The sequence below is a fragment of the Bos taurus genome, chromosome 4 (assembly GCF_002263795.3).
Source record: "Bos taurus isolate L1 Dominette 01449 registration number 42190680 breed Hereford chromosome 4, ARS-UCD2.0, whole genome shotgun sequence".
Lineage (NCBI taxonomy): Eukaryota > Metazoa > Chordata > Mammalia > Artiodactyla > Bovidae > Bos > Bos taurus.
This window is the reverse complement of record NC_037331.1, coordinates 80,631,389-80,651,197: the sequence shown is the minus strand read 5'-3', so window position 1 is coordinate 80,651,197 and position 19,809 is coordinate 80,631,389. Positions and strand designations below refer to the sequence as shown.

Sequence of the window (19,809 nt, the reverse complement as noted above, 5' to 3'; positions counted from 1 at the left end):
ACAGGCTGGCTGAAACAGCAGGCATTTCTTTACTATAATTCTCAAGGCTAGGAAATCCAAGATCAAGATGCTGGCATATTAGATGTCTTGTGAGGGCCTGCTTCCTGTTTCAGAAATGGCTGTGTTCTTATTACTAATACCAACATTGGGGAGTTAGGATTTCAACAACTGAATTTGAGGAGGATACTGGATTGGGTTGCCATTTCCTTCTCCAGAAAACATTCATTTTACAGCAAAAGATATTCTTCTGAAAGTTCTTATTTAAAATATATTTATTAAATACTGTAGCAATAATAACATGGGACAAATAATTATTTAAAGAATTGATAATCTTCTTGCTGTTGTTGTTCAGTCACTAAGTCATGTCCTACTTCTTTGCAACCCCATAGACTGCAGCATGCCAGACTTCCCTGTCCTTTACTATCCCCCAGAGTTTGCTCAAACTCATGTGCATTGAGTTGGTGATGCCATCCAACCATCTCATCCTCTGTTGCTCTCTTCTTCTCCTACCTTCAATCTTCCCAGCATCAGGATCTTTTCCAATGAGTCAGCTGTTTGCATTAGGTGACCAAAGTGTTGTAGCCTTAGCTTCAGCATCAGTCCTTCCAATGAATATTCAGGACTGATTTCCTTTAGGACTGACTGGTTTGATCTCCTTGCTGTCCAAAGGACTCTCAAGAGTCTTCACCAGCCCCACAATTTGAAAGCAATAATTCTTCAGTGCTCAGCCTTCTTTATGGTCCAACTCTCACATCTGTATAGTCAAAGCTATGCTTTTGAGTGTATGGATCTTTGTAGGCAAAGTGATGTCTCTGCTTTTTATTAAGCTGTCTACTTTTGTCATAACTTTTCTTCCAAGGAGCAAGCGTTTTTTAAAATTTCATGACTGCAGTCACCATATGCGGTGGTTTTGGAGCCCAAGAAAATAAAAAATTTCACTGCTTCCACTTTACCCCATCTATTTGCCATAAAGTGATGGACTGGATGCCATGATCTTAGGATTTTGAATGTTGAGTTATAAGCCAGCTTTTTTACTCTCTTTTTTAATCCTCATCGAAAGGCTCTTTGGTTCTTCTTACCTTTTCGTCTTTAGAGTGGTATCATTTGCATATCTGAGGTTGTTGATGTTTCTCCTGGCAGTCTTGATTCCAGCTTGTGATTCATCCAGCCTGGGATTTCACATGATGCTCGAAGTTAAATAAGCAAGTTGCCAATATACAGCCTTGATGTACTCATTTCCCAATCTTCATCCTAATAAATCTACTTGGTGAGCCTTAGTCTAATTATATCCTGGTGACTGAGCTGCTAGGGCTTCCCAGGTGGCATTAGTGCTAAAGAACCCACCTGCCAATGAGGGAGACATGAGACGTGGGTTTGATCCCTGGGTTGGGAAGATCCCCTGGAGGAGAGCATGGCAACCTTCTCCAGTATTCTTGTCTGGAGAATCCCATGGACAGAGGAGCCTGGCAGGCTACAGTCCGTGGTGTTGCAAAGAGTTGGACATGACTGAAGAGACTTAGCAGGCAAGCACGCATACACAGCTGAGCTGTTACTTGGTATTTACTTTCCAGTGATTATTAACTAGTTATCACTGCTTAAAATTAAAAATATATGTATTGGTAAAAATATATTTCATGTTATGGTTCAGAATTAATGAAGAAACAGCCATTTCTTTATTAACTGAAAGAAAATGAACCCTCTCCTATAATATGTAAACTTGAACATGTCACTGATCCAAAATTTTGGAAACCTTACTTCCCATTATACTTGTTAATACACATTGTTACTTCATATTACTTATCTACTTCCCAACTCACTTTTCCCTCATAAAAAAAGCAGGCAAACAAACAACCTGTATAACTTCATAATTATGAACGGTTTGTTGAGACATCTCTGCTCAAAATCCTTGTCCTCCACTCATAGCTCTGTTGCAGACTTCCTTTCTGTAGTTTAAGAAACACTAATGCATTAGGTATGGCACTAATTTTGCTTTTGCCTGGTGGATAAGGGAATATAAACATTTAAAATAGTTCATGTAATATCTTGGTGGCATTGATTTACAAATCAAGCAAAAATGTAAACAGAAAAAAACTCAATTATAGTGTTCCGAGATCCCTTTTAGCCACAACCCTATTATATGGAAGCAATCATCTGAGTGATTTATTAACATTTTATAACCATTTATTAATTGCCTCATATTCTTCAGATACCATGAAGTAGGAAGAATAAAAGAAAAAAAAAATACAGTCTACTAACTCCAATCTACTTATACTGTGCAACAGAACTTTCTGTGATGATAGAAACGTTCTCTATCTGGACTGTCTCCTGTGGTAGCCACTAGCCACACGTGGCTATTGAATGCTTGATGTTTAGCTAGAATGTTGGTAGAAGTAAACTATTACTTTTTCTTAAAAACAGCTTTATTGACATATAATACACATACACTAAAATTCACTCACTGAAACTGCACAACTCACTGGTTTTTAGTACATTCATAGAGTTGTACAGCCTTTACCATAATCAATTTTAGAATATTTTCATTGCCCAAATAAGAAAGCTGTTACTTGTGTAGTCACTTTCCACATTTCCCAAACTTCTTCAGCCCCAGACATCCACTAATCTTTCTAGTCTCCATGGATTTGCTGATTTTGGTCATTTCCTGTAAGTGGAATCACAATTTGTATTCTTTTGTGACTGGCTGATTTAATTTTAGTTTATTTAAATTTAATACTTATGTGTGGCTAGTGGCTACTGTAAGAAACAAGTAATACAGATACTTAAGTAATGATGATGTTTAAGTAATGTTGAGTATAGAAGGTAATCCTGTAAAGGGGGCATGTGAAAAACATCAGAGAGATTAGAGATAATGCAGACAGAGCCTAGAGATGAGACTGTTTCCTGAAGGAGGGGATGGTACCAACTAATACAGTGGTATAAGAAAGAATTGTTTCAGTGATAGGATAGGAATCCTGATGACAAAGGGCATTGGAATGTGGTGGTTGGTGAAGAAGTGGCATTTTTATATTATTTAGAGATGGAGGAAGGGAACAATTTCAAGAAAGCTTGAGAGGTATGTCAAGACTGGTACAAATTTTATATTGTTTCTAATATTTTTAGTATTAGCATGAGCTTCTATGTAGGCAGAAGAAAAAGATACAGTGGAAATGAAGACATAAAAGATGACTGAGCAGGGTTCTGAAGGATGTGAGTGAGTACAGGTAGTACTCAGGTCATTAGCCTAGGAATAAGCCCTGACAGGAAAGACAGATGTTATCTTTCCCAGAGGTGGGCATAAGTGAAGAAAAAGTAGGTGAAGATGCAGAGCAATTTTTACATAGAAAGAAAGGAAACTAAAGAAACTCATTTACTCAAAGAAAATGGGAATAAGGCCTTCTGAGGGTAAAGTTCGGTTCCCCTGATCATCACTGTGATCAGGTGTGTAGAAGTGAGTTCTGATAAGTACTTAAGAGGGGCTTGAACTATGAGAAGTATCAATTATTTACATATATCTGGCTTCCCAAATGAACATGTCTCTTAAAAGGAAAAGACTTTCTCAGGTACATAAAGCCACATGGGGTCCAGTGATCTAAATGTGTCATTTTTCACTTACTAGGAAGTGAAAATTACCCAAAAGTTTGTATCTCAGATTTTCGAAGACAAACTATAGCTCCATTACTCGTCTTCCTTCCACCCCATTCTCCTTTCTTTTCTCCTCCTTTCCCTCATTTCCTTCCTTTTTACCATCTATTCTTCTTAGACTTTGTAGAAAACAATGTGCTATATCATTTTCTTTGCCCTACACGAAAAATTGGAAATAAAACACAAAACTGGGAATATCCAACATTAATCCAAACTATAATGAATATAGAATTTAATATTATGAATTATAATAAACCTCCAGTATTTTCTTTACTATTCTAAGTTACTCATTTTTCCTCCCTCCTCCAATGTTATAACAATTGGTGGATGAGACAGGAATTGCTTTGAGAACCTCAAATAACAGCTATACAAATATAATAGAAAAATATACTAATTAGTTGATATTGATTTAATTAATATTACTTTAGAACAAGGTTTATATATACATTTTGAGTAATTAAAGCTATTTTTGTGGTATTCTCAATATGTAAAATTATATATTTATGTATGTATTTATTTATTTTAGGCTTTTAAAACCAAGGATGGATATCTTGTAGTTGGAGCAGGAAATAACCAACAGTTTGCAGCTGTGTGCAAGGTAATCTGTAATATTTGGACTATTTGGAATGGGTAGATAATATATACAACAATTCATTTTGCGCAAAGCCAGAAAATTCAATTTTGCCTAGAGGAGTGTTGCTAAATCTATACTAAACTCAAGACTCCCTGTGTTAGCACCTTAAAGCATGCCCTTTTTATGTTTACAATGTTATGAACAGAGTCCAACTTAACACTCTGTTTTTTTTTTTATTTTGTTGTAAAATTGAGGTATATGACTATTTTTAAGTGAAGAATCATAGTAGCTTAAATTATGTTAAAACCTGACCTGTCTACCAGTGCAAACAAAAAGGGAAAAAAAGACTTTTAAAAGGGTTTTTTAACACCAGGATTTTTTTTTTTTCCTGAGAAGAAGAAAGGAACAGAAGAATTAGGAAACAACCAGAAAACAATTAACAAAATGGCAATAAGTACATACCTATCAATAATTACTTTAAATGTAAATGGACTAAGTTTACCATCAAAAGACATGGACTAAATAAGTTGATTAAAAATAAAGGCCTGCAAGAGTCTCACTTCAGGTATAAGGACATACACAGACTGAAAGTGGAGGGATGTAAAAAAGATATTTAGCGCAAATAGAAGCCAGAACAAAGCTTTGGTAGCAATACTTATATCCAACAAAAGAGACTTTGAAACAAAAACTGTGATGAGAGACAAAGAAGGGCATTGCATACTGATAAAGGGATCAATCCAACAAGAGTATGTAATATTTGTATACTTATGCACCCAACATGAAAAAAGTGAAGGTGGAAGTTGCTCAGTTGTGTCCAGCTCTTTGCAACCCCTATACAGTCCATGGAATTCTCCAGGCCACATGGGAACACCTAAATATATAAAGCAAATATTTACAGACCTAAAGGGAGAACCAGACAGCAATACAGTAGTAATAGGGGACTTTACTACTCTGCTTACCTCAAAGGACAGATCATCCAGACAGATAATCAGTAAGGAAACACTGGTCTTAAATTAGACCAGATTGACTAAACAGATTTATAGAGAACAGTCTATCCAAAAGCAATAGAATACACATTCTTTCTCAAGTGCCCATGGAACATACTTCAGAATAAATCATATGTTAGGTTACAAAACAAGTCTTAATACATTTAAAAATATTCAAATCATACTAGGTATCTTTTCTGACCACAATACTATGAAACTAGAAACCAATTATAAGAAGACAAGTGGAAAATCACAGATATGTGGAGATTAAACAACATGCTACTATAAAAATGACTGGTATCAATGAAGAAATAAAAAGAGAAAAACAAAAAAACAAAAAACCCTTGAGGGCTTCCTTGGTGGCTCAGTGGTAAAGAATCTGCCTTCCAATGCAGGAGACACAGTTCAATCCCTGATTCAGGAAGATCCCACATGCTGTGGAGCAACTAAGCCTGTGTGTCATAACTATTGAGCCTGTGTTTTAGGGCCCAGGAGCCACAACTACTGAGCTCATGTGCAGCAGCTACTGAAGGCTGCATGCCCTAGAGCCCATGCTCTGCAACAGGAGAAGCCACTGCAATGAGAAGCCTGCACTCTGCAACTGGAGAGTAGCCCCCACTCATCACAACTAGAGAAAAGCTCATGCAGCAACAAAGACCCAGCACAGCCAAAAATAAATACATGCTAATACACTTCAGTCATGTCCAACCCTTTGTGACCCTATGGACTGTATGTAGACTGCCAGGCTCCTCTGTTCATGGGATTCTCCAAGAATACTGGAGCGGGTTGCCATTTCCTCCTGCAGGGAATCTTCCCCACCCAGGGATTGAATGCGTGTCTCTTGCGTCTCCTACGTTGGCAGGCAGGTTCTTTACCACTAGCGCCACTTGAAAACCCAAAATAAATACCTCAAGTTATAAAAAATACCGTGAGACAAATGAAAATGGAAATACAACATACCAAAACTTATAGAGTGCAGCGAAAGCAGTTCTAAGAGGGAAGTTCATGGTGATAAATGGCTACCTCAAGAAATAAGAAAAAACTTGAAGAAATAACCTATATTTACAACTTAAGGAACTAGAAGAAGAATAAGCAAAGCCCAAAATTTGTAGAAGGAAGGGAAGAACAAAAGCAGAGCAGAAATAGAGTAAGAAGACAATAGAAAAGATCAGTGAAACCCAGCAAAGGCAACAAAACACAAATAAAAAAGTGGAACTATATCAACATAAAGAGATTCTGTACAGCAAGAAATCATTAATGAAATGAAAATGCAACCTACTGAATGGGAGAAAATATTTGTAAATCATATATCTGATAAGAGGTTAATATCCAAAATAGGTAAGAATTTATATAACTCAATAGGAAAAAATATCACATAATCCAATTAAAAAATGGGCAGAAGTTCTTAATAGACCATTTTCCAAAGAAGGCATATAGATGGCTAATAGGTACATATACAGATGCTCAGTGGGAGAGAGACAATAAATAAAACTCCAAAATGATCCATGGTTAAGTGCCATGCAGAGAATTAAAATAGACTACTGTGTTAAAATAGTGACTGGATTGTCAGGGGAAAGTCTCTTTTGAAGAAATAACCTCAAAATGAGATCTGAGTGATACTCATAATGCAATAGTGATAAGGTTTTTCAATATAAATATTAACATAAAATGTTTGCAATACTAATATAAACATAGTACTCAAAATTCACAAAAAGCCTGTAATTATTCCATAGTGCTAATACAGACTATATGGCTTAGTGGTAAAGGATTCACCTGCCAGTGCAGGAGACAGGGTTTGATCCCTGGGTTGGAAAGATCCTCTGGAGTAGGAAATGGCAACCACTCTAGTATTCTTGCCTGGAAAATTCCATGGACATAGCAGCCTGGCGGGCTACAGTCCATGGGGCCACAAAGAGTGGGACACAACTGAGCATGCTTGCATGTATGCCAGGATAAAAGTGGGTTTTTCTTTTTTATTTCTACTTCTATGAAGTGGTAAAACACAAAAATGTTTATCTGTTGTCCCCAATTCCTTACACAGAATTTCTAAAAAATTCCTGAGTTTTGAAAGTGTCCCTTGTTTTTCATAATAAGCCCCGTTCAGTCACATCTGAGTTTATTCTGTTGAGGTAACTTAGGATGGGGCCCTAGATAGTCTCAGGATAGGTTGGTCACCAGAAAGACCAACTGATCAGAGGGTTAGAACTTTCAGCCCCACCTACCAACCTCCAGTAAGAGGAGAGAGGACTGGAGATTGAGCTGTGTGTAAACCCTTGAACTATAAGATTCAGAGAGCTTCTGGTGAAGGCAGCAAGGTGGCGGGAGGGTGGGAGAGCATGGAAGCTCTGCACTCTCCTATCTCTGTGCATCTCTTCTGCTTGGCCTTTGTAATAAACCAGTAGCAGTAAGTTTAAAAAAAAAAAAAAAAAAGATGTTCAGTATCTTGACTCATCAGGGAAATGCCAATTAAAACCACGAGATCTTACCTCACACTTGTCCAGAATGGCTATTATAAAAAAAAAACAACAACCAAAAAAAAACAAAACAAGAAAAAACAAATGTTGGTAAGGATGTGGAGAGAAGGGAACCCTTGTGCACTGTGGATGGGATTGTAAATTGGTGTTGCCCCTATGGAAAATATTTAAAAATAGAATTACCATATGATGCAGCAATTTCACTTATAGGTATATATCTGAAGAAAATGACAACACTAACTTGAAAAGATACATGCATTCCTATGTTCATTGCAGCATTATTTATGATAGCTAGGATATGGAAGGAAAAAGGACTTTTTAATACCAGGATTTTTTTCTCTTCTTTCTTTTTCTGTTTTAATCTCCACAAGATATAATTAGCCCCGAATATAATTGGTCTACAAATGTATTTACCACTAGAAAATTTGTTCTTCAAAGTAGCCTTTGTTTAATAACTACCTTTCTACAAAATTCATGTTTTAACTTTTTAGCAATTGTCATGTTAAAAATGTTGCTCCTACATAAGATCTAAATAAAGGTCTTGGAATCAGTAAAGTTGAAAATATTCTCAATTTTTAGTATTGCTTAATGTTTTTATTTGATGTTTTTACTATTTATCCAGTCTCTGGTTTTTTGTTTTTATTTAAGGCTTTAGTTTTCAGTTCATTTTTTAGAGTTCTAATCCCAGGCAATAATCTAGTTAAAAAAAATATATGTAAATTTTAATTTTTCTTACATGTAGGGAAAGGCCTTACCTATTGAGGATTTTTTTTTTCTGGTTGGGAAAGTTTTGTTTTGTTTTGTTTTGTTTTTGTACTAACCATACTACTGTGAGCTTTTAGTTTTATTAAGGATGGCTGTGAATTCCTTAGAGGAGTCTTATTTATTGCAGTTAACTTATTATGTATAAAATTGTTTATTGCTGTGCCTCTTTCATATGAGAGGTTAATGAGCACAGCTAAAAACCACAGCAAAGGGGTGGGAAGTATCACAGAGAAGGTGACAAATGGATAGTTCCTATTGCAGGAAGGGTTGGAGGTGGGAAAGAGGAGAGCTTTTATAATGGTGACTCTGAGTAAGTGTAGAGAAAATTGATTCAAACATTTGATCTGGGATCAAAGAACCTTTGTTATGAACGGTCAATGTTAAAAATATAAAACATACGGAAGCTGTTGCCTGTGAAGTCATTTGCGTACTCTGGCTGCAGAGATGTAAAAGCCAGTTCATCACTATAAACGAGGACAGATTTTTTTCCTGGGCCATATGTTTTGGAGTTTTCTCTCTCCAGAATCAGGATGGGGAGGGGGTAGAAATTACTGGTTGACATATTCTTCACTGTTGAAAATAACTGCACTGAATTCTTTTTATTTTTGATTCATTACTGCTGATCAGTTTGAAACTTTTGAACTTCCTCATAAATATCCATAAGAACTTTTTTTTGGAAGAAGATTTTTATTTCAAAGCAGAATATTTACCATAAGTTTTAGTACTAAAATATGACTTATTGTTATGGTGTGTTATGACACATTTTTTAAAAAAGAGAATAGCAGAGAGGGCCTTGGAGAATGGCATACTTGACCTTGTTTTTACCATATGTGAGTAGGAATGGTAATCCCTGTTATGAGCCATTAAGGCAGCGTCTATAAAACTCTTTGAGATCCTCAGAAGAAAAGTTTTATGTGTACGGCATTTTTATGTTATCTACATCATTTACTAGGGATCTTGAGCAAACATTGAAATCTGATTGACTTTTTCACCTTCATAATTATATCCTTACATGTAAACTTGTCCTAAAAACCTTTTCTGTTAAGGGAAACAAAAAATCACCTTTCTTTGTTTGATTCAAGATTCTCCCCCATCGCATTTATACTAAGTGAGTTTTTCTAAGTTTTTTTTTTTTTTTTAATTCAACTCTTTTTATTACTGAGGGTGTTAAAATTCAGTCTGGCCTTATAGAATATGAGGATACAATGTGATGACAATTTTGATCCCTATCAAAATTATTCTTTTACCAAGTAAGGTTCACCATGAAAGATAGGGCAGCTCTACCTCCTGGGGAGAAATGTGGCAATATTGTTTGCAACAAATGAGAATTTACTTATGCCAGATCTCTTTTGAAAAGAGAATTTGATATACTGGTTGGTTAATACTTCTTGGGGAGGGTCCTATTAGAATGCTGTTATTGTCAGGGATTAGAGGGGAGTAAGAGCCTTGGGTTCAGGGGATTGGGGTTCAGAAAATTTCCTGTATATAAAGTGAACCTTGGCTTATAACAAATCCTATTTTATGTCCCTTAACGTGATACAGAAGAGCAGGGAATGTGAGCATATGTAAGCTATTTTAAGCTGATTGATGCCAACACTAATGGGTATTCCTATTTGAAATACACTGACATCCCTTTAAAAGTCACATAGACTGAAGGTTTCTTTTGTTGGAGGCAATAATCATTGGTTTTCATCTTTTGCATGCATAGGAAATCTCCTTGAGCCCCTTCCCCAAAGATTTTGACAAAGTATGTGAGGTGGGGTGCAGGAAACTTGAATTTTAATAAGCACTATAGTTGATTTTTTAGCAGGTGGTCTGAGGATATTATAATTCTAGGGCATTCTGTGAGTCTTGAAACCAGTCAGGTGATGTCTGGCAAGGTCATTTTTGCTAAGCATCTGTGTCCTCATGATTCAATGAAGATTATTACATGTAACTGTACTAATATATAACTTTTGGGGTTCTAGAAGAGATTAGGTAAGTAAGACAGTACAGTCCCTTGCTCAAAGTATAAACTTAATAAATGACCTTTCTAGTATGATGTAATTAGTGTGCAGATTCTGGTTGCGGGTGAAATGGAGTTAGCACATTTCTCCCTGTCTCATTCACTTGACACAGTGATAAAACCTGTACAGAATGCATGGAATATCTATACGAGGACTTTGAAAAGTAATCAGTAGCAGGAAAATTAGTAAAGAACACCAGAATTTTGAAATAGCTCTAAACTGGCAGTAGGTTTTACCAGTTTTCCCTCTGATTATTCGTTTACATGAACACAGCCTGAAATCTGGATGTGGGAACGGGGGAACAGAGCTGACTTCCAGGAGATGCCCTTATTCCTGGTGCAACAAGCATGAAAGTGAGCTCTAATGTCAGGGAGACATTTTTTCCCTCTTCCTCATTTCCTCACACCCCAGCCTCCAAGCAGTCCTGTAGTGGCAGCAACAGATGAGCAGGAGCCAGAACTCTGAGGAAGGGGACCTTTCCTATTTATTGCTGGGCTGTGATTCCAAAAGACAGAGGTGAATCCTTGATGCATTTTTCCTCTGTCCTCCCACTGATTGGCCTCTGCCCTGGAACTATGCTGAGGAGTAGGGTAACTAGAGGGAAGCCCTGGGGAACTGAAAAAAGGTTGCCAAGGTGGAAAAGCTTTAGAAAGTGATCTGTGCTCACCGCTGAGTTGCATATGTATTGATCTGATCTTAATCAGGACACCAGAGATGTTGAGAACTGTGTTAACAAATAGACAGCTTCTCAGGTGGCAGCATGAGCATTTAGTGGGTCACAGGTGGAACTGATTCAAAAGCACTGCAAAGGCTTTGAAAACTGAACTAACACTAAAACCAAAGCAAGTAGAAGGTAAGTTGGGACTTGTGGTCTGGATCTGACCAGGAGAACTTCTTGCTAAAAACAACAAAACAAATGTTTTCTTTAGGATTTAAACAAGACCCAGAGGCTTGTAACATAATATTCAAAATATCCAGGATTAAACTCCAGATTACTCAGATTATGAAGAACCAGAACCTGCATGAGAAAAGACAATGGCATTTCCAAGATGACACAGATGTGGGGATGCAGTCATGAAAATTTTAAAGCAGCATTTATAAAAATACTCCAATAAGCATTACAGACACTATTGAAATAAATATTTAGAAAAGTAGAAATGTCTGGCACAGAAATAGAAGATAAGAAGAAGAACCAAGTGGACATCTTAGAACTGAAAAATAAAACCACCAAACACAAGAACAAACACTTCACTAAATGAGCGCAGTAGCACAATGGAGGGAACAGAGGAGACAGTCAGGGACTTAAAGAAGGATAAATATTAGGTTGACCAAAAAGTTCATTCAGGTTTTTCCATACCCGAAACCTGAACAAACTTCCTGGTCAACCCAAAAGAAATTATTCAGTCTGAACAACAGAGAGGAAAAAAGTTCCTTCCCCAAAATGCAAGAAAGAACACATTTCCAGGACCTGTGGGACAATAACAAAAAAGTCTAACATTTATGTCATTGTAGTCCCAGGAGGAGAGGAGAAAAAAAATATTGAAAAAATAGTTGAAAAAACAATTAATGGAAACTTCCAAAATTTAGTGATTGATAGAAACCTACAGATTTAATAATTTCAGCAAGTTCCAAATAAGAGAAATCCACATAAATCCATGCCCAAGCACATAAAAATATTACTGCTGAAAACTAAAGAAGAAACATTTGAAAGCACCTAGAGAAACTGACCTATTACCTTTGGGGGAACGTGACTAGATTGATTGCAGATTTCTTGTCAGAAACTCTTGTCAGATTTCTTGTCTTGACAAATTTCTTGTCAGAACCTAGAGAGAAGTTGCACAGCATGTTTAAAGAGCTGAAAGGAAAGAGCTGTCAATACAGAATTCTATATCTAATGGGGATATCTTTGAGAAACGAAAGTTAAGTAGATAACCTCCCCTACCTTCCCCCCTTTTTCCCATCCTTCTTTTCAAAAAAAAATTTTTTTAATTGTATTTAAAAAAATTTATTTTTGCTCATACATGTGGCATGTGGAATGTTAGTTCCCCAAACAGGGATTGAACCCACAGCCCCTGCCTTGGAAGCACAGAACTTTCACCACTGGACCACCAGAAAAGCCCTCATCCTTCTTTTTTGAACAAACACATGGTTTATTATTTCTTTGGGGAGAAACAGTACCTACTTGGAGTAGTTCACATTTATTTAATGCTTACTGTGTCAAGTACTTTCACTTGCATTATTTCATTTTGTCCCAGGCAGCATTCTATTTCAAGTTCCTAAAGCACAGTTATGACTACAGCACTTGAAGCAGTCTCTAGAAAGTTCTGAATGCTAGCAAAGTGGGACAGAAGGATCATTACTTTACCCACTATTTACCATCAACTATCAAAGAGAAAGGAAGTCTAATAAGTCAAATTTTAAGAAGGATACATGAATGCATCCCAGTTACCATTGAGGGCAAACACTGAATAGTTTTTTATGACACTTACAGTATATTCTGAATGAGACCACATTTATAAATTTAACATGAGGGCTAGTGAAGACACTTGTTTTTTCTTGAAATGACTTATTCACTCTTAGCAGAAGAGCTGCTGCTGCTAAGTTGCTTCAGTCATGTCCAACTCTGTGCGACCCCATAGACGGCAGCCCACCAGGCTCCCATGTCCCTGGGATTCTCCAGGCAAGAACACTGGAGTGGGTTGCCATTTCCTTCCCAATGCGTGAAAGTGAAGTCGCTCAGTCATGCCCGACTCTTCGCAACCCCATGGACTGCAGCCTACCAGGCTCCTCCATCCATGGGACTTTCCAGGCAAGAGTACTGGAGTGGGTCGCCACTGCCTTCTCCATAGCAGAAGAGGGTGGGTCTCAATTCCTGGATAAGCCTTGAGGCCAATTCTGGGATCAGGTGTGGTGACAGGGAGATTTTTAGAAAGGGCACTGTATGTAGCGTCACTTTTTAAAATCCAGGAGAGTAATGCTGTCTTTATTATTCCTCAAGGAAATAAATAAGTGGAACATGTGAAAGAGAAATTGTACTGTTGAGATGTTCTCTTTCCTTCAGGGAATCTTCTTCACTTCTCTCTCCTTTGTTAAGATGATTAATGGCTTGATTTTATTTAAACTGTGGGAAACAAATGAAACCATTAAGTGTTTATATTTAAACCAAATACATTAATAGAGGTAGTGAAACTTTCTGTAGGCCACATGGCCTGCCCCAGCCCGTAAATGCTCCTTCTGACTTTCCAACACAACTGCCAAACACTGCCTCCACACATTCTTTTTAAAACTTCTTTTCCATTCCAAATCCACTTGGTACTTTCATTACGGTCTTGTTAAAATTGCAAGATGTCCACTGAGACTTACAAGATAGATTTTCTCTTTATTGAGGAGGAGCAAAAGAGGAAGTATATGAAAGCATTTCTATTTGTTATTCCTTCAGGGAGTCATATTAAAGAAAAATAGTGACAATTCTATAGGAAGAATATCTTTTAATTTGACATTGTTTTAATGGTGAGCATTTGAGGTCAGTGTGTTTGCCTCCCCTTGATTTTAGCACCTTGTACAACATCCTGGATAGGACTACTGGGACAGATAATATTATTTTATTTACATGTGGAACAAATAAGGGGATGTACCTACAAGATACATGTTGATTGTGGGCTTGATGTAAGTGCAGACATGCACTTATGATATTTGTTCTTAGAATTAGGTCTGTTTTACCCAATTTTGTACCCATAGCCCAGTTTCCTCTAGACAAGACTTACTGTGAGAATCTAATAACTCCTTTCCTATCTTCTCATAAATAGGTACAAGATATTATGAAGGTCTGAGAACTTTTCCTGTGTTCCTATATGTAGATACCTGCTTAAATGTAGTTAAAAACTTCTTAAAGATGACAAACCCAATCACCAGTATGACCCATCCTAATTGCATAATCCTTCTGTATATATATATCCATGTTAAGAGGTATAAAGCCTAGCAAGGAATGGTCTTGGGGGTGGAGTGGTAGGCCCTGAACTCTAGTACCCAGAGGCAGGTACACAAAAATTTTGTGAGTTACACTTTAAAATTATTTTTCCCTTTTAGATCTTGAATTTGCCTGAACTGATCAATGATTCCAAGTATAGAACTAACCACCTTCGGGTACAGAATAGAAAAGAACTTATTAAAATATTATCAACACGGTAAGCTTGGCTCTACTCTGTACATTTAAGAATTAATATGTTATTAGCGTTTATCTGGTATTTTTTGGTGTTCTCTTCAGCTTACTTAGATTAACTTAAAAGTATCTTTCATTTCACAGAATTGGTTAGTGGAAATATGTTTTAAAGCTATGTTTTACTTTGTCTGAAAGCATTTTACATGTCTTATAAAGTACTGTATCATAACAATGATATGAATAAGAAAGTCACAATAACTTGAATTAAGTTGCTTCTTTATGGTATGTGTTTGGCTTTAGTTGATCATAAATAGGAACAATAATAATTCAACATCATTTTTTACATTTACTATATGAAATGCTCTCTCTATATAAGCTAATTTAAACCTTATAATAATCCTGTGAGAGAAGTTCTATCATTCTTACTTTACAGATAAGGAAACTGAGACAAGGGAGGTTAGGTCAAGAGTTTGTTGGCTTTTCTGAGCCTCTCCTGTGTAGTTTGTCATGATGATGTTTTAAAAATGGCAAATCAAGTTATGGATCATAAAGGATTAGTGCTAATCAGTTAGAGTATTTGATTTCTAAATTATTTCATTCATGTCAGGTTATGCTTTTGTTTGCCCCAGAAGAAGTTAATAATTCATACTCTTTCCTATCAGTTTCACTTTTGTTTACATCTAAACTTCTGAATCTAAAGGAACAGAATGTGGTTTTTGTGGATCTAAATACCCGTATGTACTGTTCTTCAGTGTGGAATGTTTGCTCTCATCACACCAGTAAGCTAAGAACTTTTGTTCAGATACCATGTCTTGTCTTTTAAAAAAGGCCCTTGTGTTTCCATGTAGCATAGATATATCAAACCTCTTAGGCTCACAGATATATAGAACAAACTAATGATTACCAGTGAGGATGTGGGGGAGGGGCAGTATAGGAGTTGGGGACTGGGAGGTATAGACTATTGAGTGCAAGATAGGCTACACGGATGTATTGAACAACATGGGGAATATAGCCAATACTTTGTAATAATCAACCAGGACCTACTTAAAAAATAGAAAGACAAACAAGGGGACTTGCCTGGCAATCCAGTGATTAAGACTTCACCTTCCAATGCAGGGACTGCAGGTTTGATTCCTGTTCAGGGAGCTAAGATCCCAAATGCCTTGTGATCAAAAACTAAAACATAAAATAGAAGCAATACTGTAACAAATTCAGTAAAGACTTTAAAAATAGTCCACATCAAAAAATATTAAAATAAACACACAAACAAACAAAACTTCTTAGAAAAACACTTCTAATTTATTTATTTATTTATTTCTGTTCCCTTATTTAGGGATTTCTACACTAGTCAGCATTACTTACTTGGTCTTTCCTGGATTTTAAGCACTTCTCTACACTGCCTGTATCTCCTTCTTCAATCAATGGGGCCTCTGTGTGTGGGACTGATATGCATAGAAGAGGGGAATGAGAATTGGGCTCCCCTTCTTTGGTCATTAGTTAAATAAAACTCAGATTCTACTGCAAAGTCAGAGAGCCCTCAGTCATTAACCTTTCACCCAATAAGAATCGGCCATTTAGCTCTGCTTTTTGCCTCTTTGCCTGTCATGCAGTTTTTAATTCATTAATACGACGACTTTTTCCTTTCACACAACGGTTACCAAGTTTCAATAATAGACACTTGTGAGAACCTTATCAAAAGCTCTTTGATAGTCTAAACAAATCATATCCATGCTGTGAGAAGAGTGGACCCAAGAAAAATACAAAACCTAGGCAGATGCAAGTGTCCTCTTGTTTCTGAATTGTCAGCACTTTTATAACTTCAAGAACTACAAAATTATTGGTTTCCTATGTCCTAAAACTTGTATTCTTTGCTAAATTCTGTTATAGAATTCTGCTTTGTACAGACTTTTAACATCATCTGTAACAGTTTAATTTCTAATTTCTCTCTTTGGGGTGAATTAAATAACCTGACACCTTCTTCTTTCTACTCTTATATACCCAGAAGTGGGAGTTTCAGCATTTTAGATCCCATAGGTTCTTGTGTCTTTATTCAGACTTTAGGAATCACACTTGTAAAGAACAGGCTAAAGGGTAGTCTTAAGAGAGGAAACTTGATCGAGGTGGGTCCCATCATCATACAGCCTGCAGTTAAAACACAGACTACCACTGCAAGGCCCTTGGTTGCCTGGGGGCCAGAGTCCCTGCCCTCTTCATTTGCTGTATGGATGTATTTTGGTGGTACTTTGTGGGATGCAGTTCTTCACTTTCTTCTCAAGTATCGTCTTCTCCATGGTGGATCAAATAGTAATGACCAGGGAAGATTAGCATATTGGTTTAGTCCCTTTGATAACTTTTTCATTTGTTTTTCTGAACAAATATCCATGGGTTCATTAGTACCATTAATTACTGGGCTTTCATAAGTATGTGTTAGTTGCTCAGTCATGTCCAACTCTTTGAAACTCCAGGGACTCTAGCCTGACAGGCTTCTCTGTCCATGGAATTCTCCAGGTGAGAATACTGGAGTGGATTGCCATTTTTCCCTCCATGGGATCTTCCTGACCCAGGGCTTGAATCTACTGTGCTGCAGTCAGATTCTTTACCAGCTGAGCTACCAGGGAAGCCCTGGCTTTCAGAAGTCTCTGTGAATGTTAAAAATATCTCATTTTCATGATTTTATGTTTTTCTAATATTCAAAATATTAGTGGCTCTATATTAATTAGAGGATTAAATCTGGCTGTTTTGGTCTGACATTATGGCCTTCCACAATCTGACATAACCTTTCCATTCTACTTTTTCTCAGTATAAAGAATAGTATAGAGAAGTGAGTTCAGAGAGAGAGTGGGGGTGGGGGATGGCAGGAACATCATGCTGTAAAAGTTCCAATAGACTTTATGATGAAGGAGTTCCTTAAACTTGAGAAACAAAGGAAAGTATTTGACCATAAAATGAGTTAGCTTATCAACAACTTCTATTTTCTGTCTAAACTAATGGTAGATCTTTTTTCTGTCCAATTTTATTGAGATATAATTGATATATAATGTTGTATTAGTTTAAGGCATACTGATAATGGTTTGATATGTGTATATATTCTGAAATGATGACGATAATAAGTTTTAGTTAACATCTATCATATCAGAGTTACAAATCTTTTTTTTCCCTTGTGATGAGAACTTTTAAGATCTGCTCTCTTAGCAACCATCACATACAATACAGTATTATTACCTATAGTCACCATTGTTGTTTAGTAGCTAAGTCACGTCTGACTCTTTGTGGTCTGTTCATGGGATTTCCCTGGCAAGAATACTGGAGTGGGTTGGCATTTCCTTCCCCAGGGAATCTTCCTGATCCAGGGATAGAACCCAGGTCTCCTGCATTGCAGGCAGATTCTTTACTGCTGAGCCACCAGGGAAGCCCAGAGTCACCATGCTGTATATTATATCCTCAGGAGCTATTCATCTTGTAACTGGAAGTTTGTACCTTTTGACCACCTTCACCTATTTTCACGACTCTGAAGAGATGTCCTGAAGAGAATACTCTAGCTGGTAGAGTTCAAAGTTTTCGAGCAACTTAGAGTCAGCAAAACATTCTTCATCACATTAAGAGACTTGAGGGGCTCAAGAGTTTCAGTGGAACATGCTTCCCCATTGTTCATTCTCTTACTCATCTATTTAGCCCATTTATTGACTACCTACTATATGCCAGTGACTGTTTTGAGCCCTAGGAAAATGGCATTAAAAAACCAACATAAAAATTCCTATATTCCTGGATTTTCATTAGAATAAACCTTGCAGACTTTCTATAAGACTTGTAGGGCCTCTTCCATAAAAACATTTGTTTTGGTATGCCTCAGAAGTTAGTTGTTCATATTTCTCATGTAAGCTTTTTGTAAATTTTGCTTCATAAAAGTATTACAGCTACAGCCTGTTAATTATTAATTATTTATTGTCCTTTTTTTTGAGTATGTTATAGTACACATGCTACAAGTTTTATATGTGTGGTTTTCCTATCATTTCTATAGAAGAGCATTTTTTTTTTTTTTTGGTAACTTTAGCTACGTTGCCATGTGAAATGCCACGCTTTTTCTTGTCTGCTATTAAATATTGAATCATAAAACTTTCCCTTGATGCTCATAGACACTTTTTTATGCCTGTGTTTCTGTTTTAGAAAATCTCCAAAATATATAAAAATGTAGAGGGATTTGTTATAGTGAATTTGCATTTTGCCGCTGCTACTGCTGCTAAGTCGCTTCAGTCGTGTCTGACTCTGTGCGACCCCATAGATGGAAGCCCACCAGGCTTCCCCGTCCCTGGGATTTTCCAGGCAAGAACACTGGAGTGGGTTGCCATTTCCTTCTCCAATGCATGAAAGTGAAAAGTGAAAGTGAAGTCACTCAGTCGTGTCCGACTCTTAGCGACCCCATGGACTGCAGCCTACCATGCTCCTCTGTCCATGGGATTTGCCAGGCAAGAGTACTGAAGTGGGTTGCCATTGCCTTCTCCAGAATTTGCACTTTAGGCAACTTAAAAAACTCTACTATGATGGACTCACAGTGTTTATTAAAAAAAGAAAAAAACAAAAAACTTCTTACCCCTTTCATCTGACTTGATATCTAAAAGTGGAAACAGAAGCACCTGCTCTCCTAAATACACATGAAGTTCCCCTCATGGGTTTCAAAATCTTCCGTCCAAAGCATTTTTACCAAGTTTCTATTAATTTCCTGAGTAATTTCCCAAAGTAACTTTCCTGCCTATGGCAAACGTTCATTTAAATGTTTTAGAATCTGGTAATTCTCTTTGAGTTCTCTGAAATTCATAAATTCTTTAGAAAGTGCCTACCAGAAATGTCAGTCACTTACCTCACTTTTCTGTTATTCTTGCTAAATTCAGTTTGATGTTACTCTCTGAGCATGGTCCGGCCCGTTCAGGAAGGGAGCTGCATGTTTTTGTCATCAGCTGGGTTTTCCACAGCCAGCACACACACAATCCCCCTCAAGTGCTCTCAGGTGTTACTATTCCTCAACTGTCGCCACTAGCACTTTTTTTTTTTAATTTGAAGGTGGAAGGCTTTCCCCTTGAGCTTGCCATTTTATCCAGGGTGTTGCAGAAAGTCTGTTTACCCAGCTGCTAAGACCAAAAACGAGATGCTGCTGCTGCTGCTAAGTTGCTTCAGTCGTGTCCAACTCTATGTGACCCCATAGACTGGACTA

General features: G+C 37.0%; 1 protein-coding gene across 14 annotated transcripts in view; it reads left to right on the top strand.

Annotated features, from left to right (window-relative positions):
- The window catches only part of SUGCT (succinyl-CoA:glutarate-CoA transferase), an 875,539-nt gene that overhangs the window by 277,772 nt on the left and 577,958 nt on the right, over positions 1-19,809 (top strand). For all 14 annotated transcript variants that reach the window (XR_009494110.1, XR_009494109.1, XM_059885353.1 and 11 more), the window contains 2 exon segments: positions 4,166-4,237; positions 14,531-14,628. Coding sequence is in view for 12 of the 14 variants with exons in the window: in XM_059885353.1 (XP_059741336.1) it covers positions 4,166-4,237; positions 14,531-14,628 (170 nt within the window). In the remaining 2 variants the exon portion in view is untranslated.